The 12061-nt window shown below is 37.9% G+C and overlaps 1 protein-coding gene across 1 annotated transcript in view; it reads right to left on the bottom strand.

The window, feature by feature from the left end:
* PRKAR2B (protein kinase cAMP-dependent type II regulatory subunit beta) overlaps positions 1–12061 on the bottom strand; it is a 108530-nt gene that overhangs the window by 29147 nt on the left and 67322 nt on the right. Inside the window, exons 3-4 of the mRNA XM_057550507.1 lie at positions 10220–10272; positions 2895–2978 (exon numbers count right to left, since the gene is read on the bottom strand). Of these exons, the coding sequence (XP_057406490.1) occupies positions 2895–2978; positions 10220–10272 (137 nt within the window). The remainder of the gene's footprint in view (positions 1–2894; positions 2979–10219; positions 10273–12061) is intronic.

Raw genomic sequence — 12061 nt, 5'->3', positions numbered from 1 at the left:
TCCCGACATGGTACACACGTCTGAGCCCCACCACAGGATGTCTTCCACTTCAGACTCCAGCGTTAACGCACTCTCTGCTTTTCGTTCGGCTGGCGATTCCCGACTCGTTTTCTGAGGCTCATCTCAGGTGGCCTCTCCAGCTTCCTGGATCCTCACGTGGGGCTGAGAGACCCTCATCCTCTCATAGCGCCCTGACCGTATTACAGCATTTATCATGTTTTACCAAATTGCTTTGTATGTGTATTTGAATCCCTCACTAAATGATAAGTTCCAAGAGCACAAGAACCATGTCTAAGTATTTTTGTGGCATCCTAACGCTTCATACAGGCCCTGGAACATAGTGGGTGGTCAAGGAATTGACCTGAAAGGAGCTGCTATATGATAGGCAGATTATATAAGTGGAATATATAATTCAATTTAAATGCATTTGGGTTATGACAAAAATTGTATACGATAAAATACTAGAAAGCTGCTTAAAATACGAATTTAACTTAAAATCTTCAATCTGCTATGTTTGGGGATAAATTTCTTATTCCAGGTGGTTATTTGCTGAGAAGAATTAATTGTTACTTATTTATATTCTGTATCATTCTTAGAAGGATTTAAGATAGTAGGGAAATAAATCAAGATGGTATGAGCTCGAATTCAAAAAAAGATCTTTTGGAAACAACTAGGTAAATATATTTACTTCCTCCCTATAAAACATTCAATAATGATAACTTATGAACTTGGTAATTCATCAATGGGCTTTTTCTTTTTTGTCCCTATGAACTGTGACCTTTAAAATATATATATTGAAGACCTTCGTCAGAGCAGCGAAATCTAAAAAAAGGCTAAAAAAATGCCTATGTTTATAAAAATAACCATTTTAATTTAAGATGCTCCCTGCCAGAATATACCAGGAAAAGTTTTTTTTTTAAATTATTTTAAATGCAACCAAAATTTTCACAATGCTTTAAAAGAGTTAAAGTTGAAATGGCAAGAAAAATCAATTTAATTTAGAGGATGGAATAGAATAGGCAGCATGCCAGGAAATTATAACTGGCAGTGATTTCACTCATGCCTGTTCATCACTTACTGTTTGACTACACAGTATCACTGTTCGGTCACTGCTGAAGCATTAAAATACCAGTTGAACTGAATAGAGAAGCACGCAAACAAAATAACATATGGTAGTACCAAAATACTGACCTCGAACGTTTTCACATTGGGCTCTGGTCCTTCCTACTCAGAGGATGGTTGTGGGCTGACAGCGTTGCCATCACCTGGGACCTTGTGAGAAATGCAGACTCTCAGGCTCCACTACTGATCTACTCAACCAGAATCTGCATTTTTAACAAGATCCTCTGATGATATACAGGCATATTAAAGCTTGAGAAGTACTGTTTTTGGTGACCCTGAAATTCTCCCACACAAAGCTCTGGCCTGAAAATAGAGAACCTTCTTGGCTGAAGCTTACCCCTAAGGATAAAACTAAGGATTAATTTCATAGCTGTCTTCTGTGTGTATCTGAAGTAAAAGAATTAAATACTTAGTTTAGTTCCAATAGCAAAATTATCATCTTATACACACACATAAAGTTGTATCTTTCCACTAATAATTATTTGGTCTCATTCTGGTGGGAGATCATTAGAGGTCATAGTTTCATGTCCTTTATTTCACAGAATCATTATCATTCTAGATAAATGAAATCTGAGATTACTTGGAAGCCCATCAAAATTTAACAAGTTCCTTTTAGTCACTTATTCTACTATTTAATACTACCAGGAAGATTTTCCATTCATAAACGAAATTCCTAAATTTTCTATCTTAATCCCATTTCTTATTCTTCCATTGTTAGAGAAAACTACCAGCAACCCTTTCTTTAGAGCTCCTAGTTTTGCAGACTTGGTGGTAAGTAGAGGACGTGGATCAAAGTGGACAAAACTTGTATTATGTGGCCCTAAAATAAAATCTCCACAGTCACACAATATAATCTGTGATCCTGGAGGATATAACATTAACATAAATGGTATTAGAAACCAAAGAGCTTTTAAAAATAATTTCAGGGTATAAGATGACCCAGCATAGAAGACATTGTATAAAGCAGTACTTTCCTCTTTATAAAAAATGGCCTTTTTAAAAAGACCTCATCTTAAAAGAGTGGGTCTTGATTAATGCGTTCTTCTCTAGGGCATCAATCCGAAAACTATTAAGATGTTGAGTTTGACTGAAAAAAGAATCGAGGTAAGTTACCAAAGTTGACTCAGGTTTCACATGGGGAACATGGCAGCAGGGGCTCTTTCCCCAATGACCATATAGCAGTGAATAAGCATAATCCGTGATGAAGGAAGCAGAGCATTTAGGTCAGGGTGAAGGGCAAAGTCTGAACAGTACGGTCACTCCAGAAATACACCCCAAACCAAAGACTAGAGATTACAAAATCTTTACGAAGAAAAAAAAACCCTCTACCTTTAAAGCCAAGTAAAACTTTACTTTAAAAATATGTATAATATGAAAGTCATACATTAAAATAATGACTATTACTGACTGGTGAAAGAGACATTCCCCCATGGGCCCTGTACATCCCTACATGTTCCTGTTGAGTGGGCGAAGAATGCAAAGTCTTAACCTCTCTTCACCTGGGCCACTTCTCAGGGCTGTGTTTGCAGCAAGTAACCTTGAGGGATGAGAAGCCTTCCGCTGACAAACAGGCGCTCACTCCTCGCTATGACAGCAGCGACCTCCCCAGCTCCTAGAACACAACCCACTGCGTATGCAGACATCTGCAGTGGGGCCTTTACATCGCCCTGGGTGATGTTAGCTTGTAAAGAGGGTGAAGTCCAAGATCCTGCACAGTTCTCCACACGAACACTGAAAAAAAAACCGTTGCTACTATTGAGATTTTATCTTACCGGATCCAGGTTCTTAAACAGCAGGATGTCTTTGCAAGCTTCTTGCAATCGATTTCTTTGATCATCAGTTTTTGGATGTATAATCTAAAAGGACACCAAATTAACAATTAGTCTGCTCACCTTATTCATAAGGGATAAAATTTCCTAGCAGGATATTAGAAGGAAGAACGGTTAGTGCTGAGGTTCACTTTAGTTGACTAGACATTAACTACCAGCCTGCTAAATAGGGGAAAGTAATACAGTTTGTCTCAGGGAGGTGGTGTACATTCATCAATACAGTACTTGCAAGTTTTTTCAAAGGAGTGTTTCCCCCAGGTTAGCAAGTTCATTCTGTAAGGGTCTGCATTGGCTAATCACTAAAGACACCAAGGCTCCAGTCAGCAGGAACATACAAAAGGACAACATGTTGTAACAGCTATGTTGAAAATCTACAGACTGCCTTTATTCTGCTTAATACTCTTTAATACTGTTTCATACTCTTTACCACTGAATTTAATACTCTTTCAGGATGTAGCTCTTTCCTTCAAAACTTGATAAAGCCTCTAGAAGCAAGTAAATTCTTACCTGTCTATTGCATTAGACGTTAAATACATTTTTATGCACAATGTACATATAATAACTACGCCCATGGAGAGTGATTTTCCACAGGGAGCAAGCAATCACGCACTGTCCCACCAAGGAGACTATGGATCTGAGGGAGAATGAATCCAACAGTCTTGGTGTGCTCATCTGAGAACGAGTTCAAAGAAAACCAGTGTACTGTTTGCTCAGAAACTTTCATTCCCGAGGGTAAAGGCCAACAGAACGCCTTCTGCAAGTGCGGCCCACTCTCCTGAGTCCCTTCTGACCAGCAGAAGGCTCACCGACTTGGCCCCAAAAGGCCCATTCTTCTGTGAACGCGGGTACTGTGTAACTATAAAATGAGTCTGCGAGGCAAGAGATGGTCCTAAAAGCAGAAGACATTGAGTTGGTCTCCCGGAGACCCATACACCACCTTTTGCTATTCTAACATTCACACACAGAGTGACTGCAAGAGAGGAGGCTGAGCAGGAGCCCCACCGTCACAGCAACCAGGATCGGGCAGCGGTGAGCTTTGTGCCCGTGAACACATCACAACTCACGACGGGAAATTAAAATCGGCATTTCAAACCCATCTCAGATGGCTAAAAATCAGAGGCCCAAGAAAAACTGAGGGAATGTACAGTATATGTGTACTATTTATGTGTGTACTGCTTATAGACTATACACACACACAAGAGCAGTATACACGGTATACTGCTACATACTATTAGCCAGTGAGAGAGGACGTTGCTGCAGTTTTTTCCTCCAAGGGTAAGGGATATGCAAACTTTTGTTTCCTATCTAATCAATATTCACCTCAACCTAGATTCTACGATGGCACGTGGACCCAGAAAAAGCAGATCCTCCTGCCTAAGAACTCACTGCTATACAAAAAACTTTAAAAATTTGGATATGAACTAAATCATGCCAACCAAAATTCACACGTGCCTACTTCAAATAAGGAAGGCTAACACAATAAAACAGAAAGTTATTTCTCACTTCACAAAAGCCATCCGGAACTTCGAACTGAAGCAGTCATAAACGTTTGCCTGCTGAGAAGCTCTATCCTCAGAGAGAACAGGTTGGGGATAAAGTGTCGCTGATGTTGAAATGACTTCCTAGGCCCGAGATGGAGCGACCTCTGCCCGGGGTGCCACGTCAGCACACCAAAGCTTAGATAACTCTCGTGTCCCTATAGGTGCCCCGCTTTGCCAGAAACACAGAATATCCAGTCAGCCAATCCCCAAAAGCCAAGCCAAATCTGGGCTCTACGCTTACTTCCTTGCTCCTTATTTATTTTCTGTTTTTCTCTTCCTTGTTCCTTACTCTTTATCCTATAAAAGCTTCCTCCCCTCCACCCCATTTTGCAGCTCTCTGGACCCTTGGGAATGGAGACTGCCCACTTCGTGCAGTGTTAAATAATGTTTGTATCACTTAAACTGTCTTTTTAAATCATTTTTAACACCAGCTTGTACCTGCTTTACCCTTGTCATCAGTTTAAGTCTTTCTCTCCTGACCCATTCACTTGGTATGAACACCTCACACAAAACCCCACCTTTTGCTTTGTGACCACCTAGAGGGGTGCGATAGGGAGGGTGGGAGGGAGGCGCAAGAGGGAGGGGATATGGGGATATATGTATACGTATAGCTGATACACTTTGTTATACCACAGAAACTAACACAACATTGTAAAGCAATTATACTCCAATAAAGATGTAAAAAATATATACATATATATAATGGAGAAGAATCTGAAAAAGTTATATATATATATATAATTGAATCACTTTGCTGTACACCTGAAACGTTGTAAATCAACTATACGTCAATAAAAATTTTTTTAAAACCCACCTTTTTCCTCTTCTTTCTCTCTCCAGCTACTTCTCTTCTTATGAATTCATATTTCCAAATCTTGTTTCTCCATCCTGCCACCCTTACTACTGCCTACTGCTCTCCTCTTTGTTTCCCTTTTTCCTTTCTTCCCTCTCCCTGCCATCACTCCTCAGTGCCCAGAGTCCGTTATCTATCATAGCCTCCACCCCCGGCCATGAAAATCCTGCTCTGCACCCTGGAAAGCAAACAGTCAGAAATCGGGTGAATCTTTGAAGCTCTGGCTCCCCTGCCCTGTACCAACTGCTCAGAAGACGCTCTGCTACTTCTAGAGACTCATTTCCTTCTGTTGGATTTGGTGTGATCCGACATATGAGATCTGCATCTGGATAACTAAGGCCTCGGCAATGTGCCCAAATGTGATTTTTATTATACTAGAGGCCACTTTGTTTTTTATTAAAATTTATTTCTGATTTCAGGATAAAAATCTTATTGGTTAAACAAATATTGATGTAGCACTTACTATGTGCCAAGCACTGTTTTAAGGGCTTTAAAAATTTTTAAAGGGCTTTATTACTAGCTTTATCCTAGTAAGAGATCCCATGAAGCAGATGAATGCTAAGTGAAATGAGTCAGACAGAGAAAGACAAATACTGAGTGATCTCTCAAGAGAAAAAAAGTAAGAAAATTAACTGGCCCAGGTAACTTCTTCCATGTCACACAGTTCAGAAGCTGTAGAGCTGGGATTCACCCCAGCTGTAGGCTGGCCACAGAGTTCATACTAGAAACCAGGGTCAGCAGACCATGGCCCGAAGGCCAAATTTCTTTTTGCATGACCCCTATGCTAAGAATGATTTTACATTTTTTAATGATTGGGGGGAAAAAATCAAAAGAATGTTTCCTGACACATGAAAATTATATGAAATTCAAATTCAAATGTCCAGAAATAAAGTTTTCATGGGTCACAGCCACAGCCATTCATTTATGTGTTATCTATGGCTGTTTTCCTGCTATAACAGCAGAGCTGAATAGTTGTGACAGAAACAGCACGGCCCCCAGAGCCTAAAGTATTTATTCACTGAAAATAGTAAAATTCCCCCCAAAAAAAGCTTTACAGGAAAAGTCTGTCAACTCCTGCCATAATCTCTGTTGTCTTTCAATCAAAAATAAATTAGAAAAACAGTAAGTAACACTGAATTACATGTTTTCTTTAAAGGAAACACCGTGCATCTATTTTGCGAAGCAAGGGAAGTCTGTACAAGATATTTTCATACCTGTCCAATCTATTCTCCACACAGAGCTGAAAGTAATCTTTTAAAACTTTAAATCAGAGCACCGCATTCTCCAGATTAAAACCTCAATGGAGTCCATCACATTCACAGAGAATTAATCCCCACTCCTTCTCCACCCTCACCTCAGCCAACCAGCCTCAGCCACACCTGCCTTTATTCAGAGCCTCCGACTCCTCCCACTCTGATGGGCTTGGGTCAACCCAAAATGCACTCCTGGGCTTTTGGCAAGACACTCTCCACGTGCATCCTCTGGTCTCACTTCAAGGAGCCCTTCTCCAACTATTCCATTTCATCAGGGACGCTGTTGATCTGGGGGGTTTGGTTTGGTTTTAATTCCTACACCCTGTTACACTGTCCTTTTAGCACTTCATATTTTGTGACTGTTAATCTACTAGCTTGTGGTCGGCTTCTGCTATTAGACTCTAAGCTCCAAGATGGCAAGAACTTCTCCGTCGTGCTCACCACTGTATACCCAGCGCCCGGCCAGATATGCAGAAGGCACTCCCAAAACACTTCATGGAATAACAGAAGAAAGAAATGCTCCATTCTTAAATTTACCAGCCCTTCTCTGCCAGTTTCTACATGCTACATGTATATAACCCTTACATTTTCATTTGTTAAAGGTATTCCAACCAAAATCTAATTTGTTGTTTTCCAAAATCAGTCTTAAGTGTTTGAATTTTCTTTGAATACATATCAAAGAATAAATATCTATTTATACTACTCTGAGATTTTGGGATTTGATAATATAAATAGAGTCTCTGAAATAACACAAAATGTCCAAATGAAATGTTAGTTTATCGAAATACACTTCATGTTTTCCTCACAGACATTTTCCAGTATCGGTTTAGAGTCAATTAAATTTTGAAATCTGTAATAATCATTTCCAAGGGCTATGGTGCAAGTGCCTTATAGTATCTAAGATGAAAAATATTAAAATATTTTAGTATTCTAATATTAAAATATTTTAATATTTAATATTTATTAAAATGTTTAATATTTTATTTTAAAATATTTTAATATGTAAAAAAAATTAGTTTTTAGTAGAGAAGAGTCAACCTAATGGATAACCCATGACACTTCATTATAATGATTAATATATCATTAATAAATTAATATAAAAAATTAAAGTAATGTTGAAGGGTGTTACAGGGACAACTCGGGGTGAATGCCCAACCCACAAAGATGCCTCCTTCTCTAGGAACTGCCCTCATTTATTTACTTTTTAAACATTTTTTAAAAATTTAAGCATTAAAAAAAATTTAAGTATGGTTAATTTACAATGTTATGTTAGTTTCGGGTATATAGCAAAGCGATTCAGTTATATATACATATATATACATATACATATCCTTTTTCAGATTCTTTTCCATTATAGGTTATTACAGGATATGAATATAGTTCCCTGTGCTATACAGTAGGTTCTTGTTGGTTATCTATTTTATATATAGATAGTAGTGTGTATATGCTAATCCCAAACTCCTAATTTATCTCCACCCCACCCCCTGTTCTTCCCGTTTGGTAACCCTAAGTTTGTTTCTATGTCTGTGAGTCTATTTCTGTTCTGTAAATAAATTCATTTACATCATTTTTTTAGATTCCACATATAAGTGGTATCATATGATACTTGTCTTTCTCTGTCTGACTTACTTCACTTAATAGAATAATCTCTAGGTCCATCCATGTTGCTGCAAATGCCATTATTTCATTCTTTTTTACGGCTGAGTAATATTCCCTTGTATATATGTACCACATCTTCTTTATCCATTCCTCTGTCAGTGGACATTTAGGTGGCTTCCATGTCTTGGCTGTCATAAATAGTGTTGCTATGAACATAAGGGTGCATATGCCTTTCTGAATTAAGAGTTTTCTCTGGGTATATGCCCAAGAGTGGGCTTGCAGGATGCCCTCATTTATAAGTGGGGTCCCCCAGCCAAAGTCAGGCCTGTGAGAAACTCTCCATGGGGAAGCTGGGATTTTGAACTGAGAGAGACACAATAAGAGTAACGGGCAGCTGACTCCCTTTCAATGTCGATACTCTTAGGTGCTGCACGAATGCTGTGGAAGGACCCCAGAGGGGGCTGGCTCCTGCCTGCTAGCCACAGCCTAGGGTTTTCTTTAACACTTTCAGGAATTCTACAAGATTTCCAAGCATATGTCCAATAATTCCCCAATGTTTTCTTTTGTATTTTATCTCAGTGTGATTGTTTCTTTCCCACAGCCAACTGAAGTTTAACTGGTATAGCCTCCCCAGCAGGACTGTTAGAAATTAGTTGGAGTGATCCAGCCAAACCACTTTACCAATCACGTGGACCAAATGGTAGCTAACAGTTTTCGAGTCTATGAGATACTGTATATTGTTTTCAAAATGTATTTTTAAATGTTCTTTTCTATTTAGATTTTTACTAAGGTAAACCAGCTCATCGAACATCTCAATTACCAAGTTTTATCATATACATTTATACACAAAGAACGCTGTCTTCAAAGTCACCCACTAGTGTTTCTGCGAGATACATAAATAAAGTGTAGGAGAGGGGAGGGTTTTTCAGACTACATGGAGGGGTAACAGCACATTACACATTAGAGACGATACCTTGATCCTAAGGCAACATAATTTTCAGACTGGAATTTATGGACCTGATCAAAATACATAAGTTATGGTACTGAGAAATGAACACTGCAAGTCTGGTGCTGCGAATCCCCGTGGGGACAGGAGTGAAATGGGATTTTCTCCAAAATCTTCTGTGTCATTTAAAGCTCCTGATCTTTCTACCACTGGATTTTATTTACATTTCAGGGAGCTTAATGATGTAATGACTTAGGGATCCAGTATCTGCTTTTCTATGTTAAAACTCAATCTTACTTTAGTATTTTTCAGAGCTACAGAAACAGATTTTTGTTTTTATTTAAGGCCAAATAGAAGAAAAGAAACTTTTGCAAAGTATGTACTCAAAAAAAAAAAAAAGTACATGATTACTTTCCATTTCCAGGCTCAGTAATCTCCTATTGAGTTTACTTTCTACTAAATAAATAATAGGAGAATGGAGCTAAAGGACACAGCTTAAAAACTGTTTCAAACCAAACTGGACAAAGTCTTGCAAAAACATTAAGACCTCCAAGAAATCAGCTTCTGAGCAAACTATCAGACTCATAGATTTTAAAACACAATAACTGCTGTACTGACATTTTAGATGTAATTTTACTGTGATTTTTTGTTGTTGTTTCAGAGTAAGCTTCTGTTGTGATAAAACAGTAGGAGCACAAGGATTTTCCCAGCGTTTTTCTTGCCTAGAAATACTTGCTTGTCTAAGAAAAATAACATTATCACTTTGGGAAAGATAGCTAAAAACATTTTTCATCACAGACTATATTTTTGCAAGAGAAATAAAATCACAACTTCAGTGAGTTTTTATGTTCATCTTTCCTCTTATCCAAAGAGAGAGACGCTTTGGATCGAAGTAATTATACAGAACATGAAGAAGAAGTAAACTATGAGAGATAAGACTAGGAAAAGAAACAGTCAAAATAATTCCATTATGCCTCCTGTTAACCTATATGCCTGTTAACATCTTTTCTGTTATTATTTTCTTTATCCAATACGGGAGTATAATTTAAAATTAACGCATTCAGTAAATTACATACCCTGGACTCAGCATCATCTTCTTCTTCATCAGGATTATAAGCTTCTGCACATACTATAAAAATAAAAATGGACATTTTAAAGATTCCTTCACCAAGAAACATGCTACAATAAATATATCTTTAAAAATTAGTGAACAAAAACAGTGCTGTGGTGTAAAAAACCATTAATTCACCTCACCCAGGGCAAGCAGTCTACCCCCCAAAGCCAGTTTGCTATTGCAATTTATAAGGAATTTACTAAAATATAAAGCTGCACTCTAAGACACTGATAACTGCTTCCTTTCTCTTAATTCAGAGAAACATAGCTAACCTCTTTCACCTTCATTTCCAAGCTATAGAAATGCATAAGATCAAAAAATTACCTGAAAGAACACACACACACACAAAGTCTAAGTCTGCTTTGAAATGATCAATTTAATCAAGCAGTTATGAGTAACTTTCATAAATTATCCATAACTCAATCTTCCAGGAACAAATACTATTAATATTTTGCATATTCCTTTCCAGTCTTTATTCTGAGCTGAGCTCATACTGCATCCACAATTTTAAAACCTGCTTTTTCATTTAACACTGAAGAATTCTGTATGCCATTGGAAAAATTTTGTAAATATTGTTTTAAGGATTGCTAATTATTTACATAAGCTATAATTTACCACACCCCTAATGCTAGACACGAAGCTGGCTTCTGTTAAAACAACCTTGCAATAAACATCTTCATGCATAAATATTTGTCTACATTTCAGTTTATGCTGTGGAATTATTCCCAAATGTTATTTTGGGGGCTAAAAGGCATGACAACTTTTAAGGCATATTTATCACCATGTTTCTTCCCAATGGGATTATACCCATCCAGTGTCCTATAAGAAATGTGTAAGGAGACTCCTCTAAATGGTACCGCAGACTTAGACATCAATGCTCAAAATCTCTGCCAATTTAAATGAAAAAAAGATTTAAATTTTTAAGTATTACTGAATTTGAACAATGTTCAAATGATTGTAAGCTGACTGTATTTCCTCTTTTGTCCCTATGTCTGAGGCATTTATTTTTGTATTTGGTTTTCTTTTTGACTTATACCAGTTTCTCAATACCACTTTGTCATATTTCTTATAATCATTTTATCCAGTTTGCTTCTTTTTTTTTTTTTTGGCCACGCCATGTGCCTTTCAAGATCTTAGGTCCCCAACCAAGGACTGATCCGGGGCCATGGCAGTGAAAGCGCGGAATCCTAACCACAGGACCACCAGGGAATTCCCTCCAGTTTGCTTTTTAACTATAATTACCAGGTTTTTTTTGTTTTTGTCTTTATTTTTTTTTTTACCAATTATGCATGCTGTTTGTTTTTAATGTAATGACATCAGGGAAGAAAATTCCCCAATATGATTTAAACCCAATGTTAAACATCACAAAAGTAACAATGCTTTTGAGTTTGGTAATTGTAAGTCTTCTTTATTTGCAAATCTACAGATCTGTAACTTCTCTTCTTTCACTTTGTAAAGGTAGACCTTTTTACATTTACCCTTTAATCCATGTGGACTTGATTCTGGCATGGATGTAGAAATTTAAAGAGCAGAGGACAGGTGAAAGGCTGACAAATGTCTTTCCAGGGGCCTCAGGATGGTCTCAGGAGTATTGTCATCTTTAGTTCAACGACTGTCATTATTATTACAAAACCTGCCGGTAGCTTTCTTTTCTCCAGGCATTGCTCTATACACCTAGACCAGTGAGTGCTTCTTAACTAGGGCCTATTCTGCCCCCCAGCATGACATTTAGGCAATGTCTGGAGACATTTTCGTCGTCACAGCTGTGGGGGGTTAAGAGGAAGCTGCTGGGGGAGGCCAGGGA

The sequence above is a fragment of the Balaenoptera acutorostrata genome, chromosome 7 (assembly GCF_949987535.1).
Source record: "Balaenoptera acutorostrata chromosome 7, mBalAcu1.1, whole genome shotgun sequence".
NCBI lineage: Eukaryota > Metazoa > Chordata > Mammalia > Artiodactyla > Balaenopteridae > Balaenoptera > Balaenoptera acutorostrata.
The sequence above is the reverse complement of the archived record's forward strand: the minus strand, read 5'-3'. Positions and strand labels throughout refer to the sequence as shown.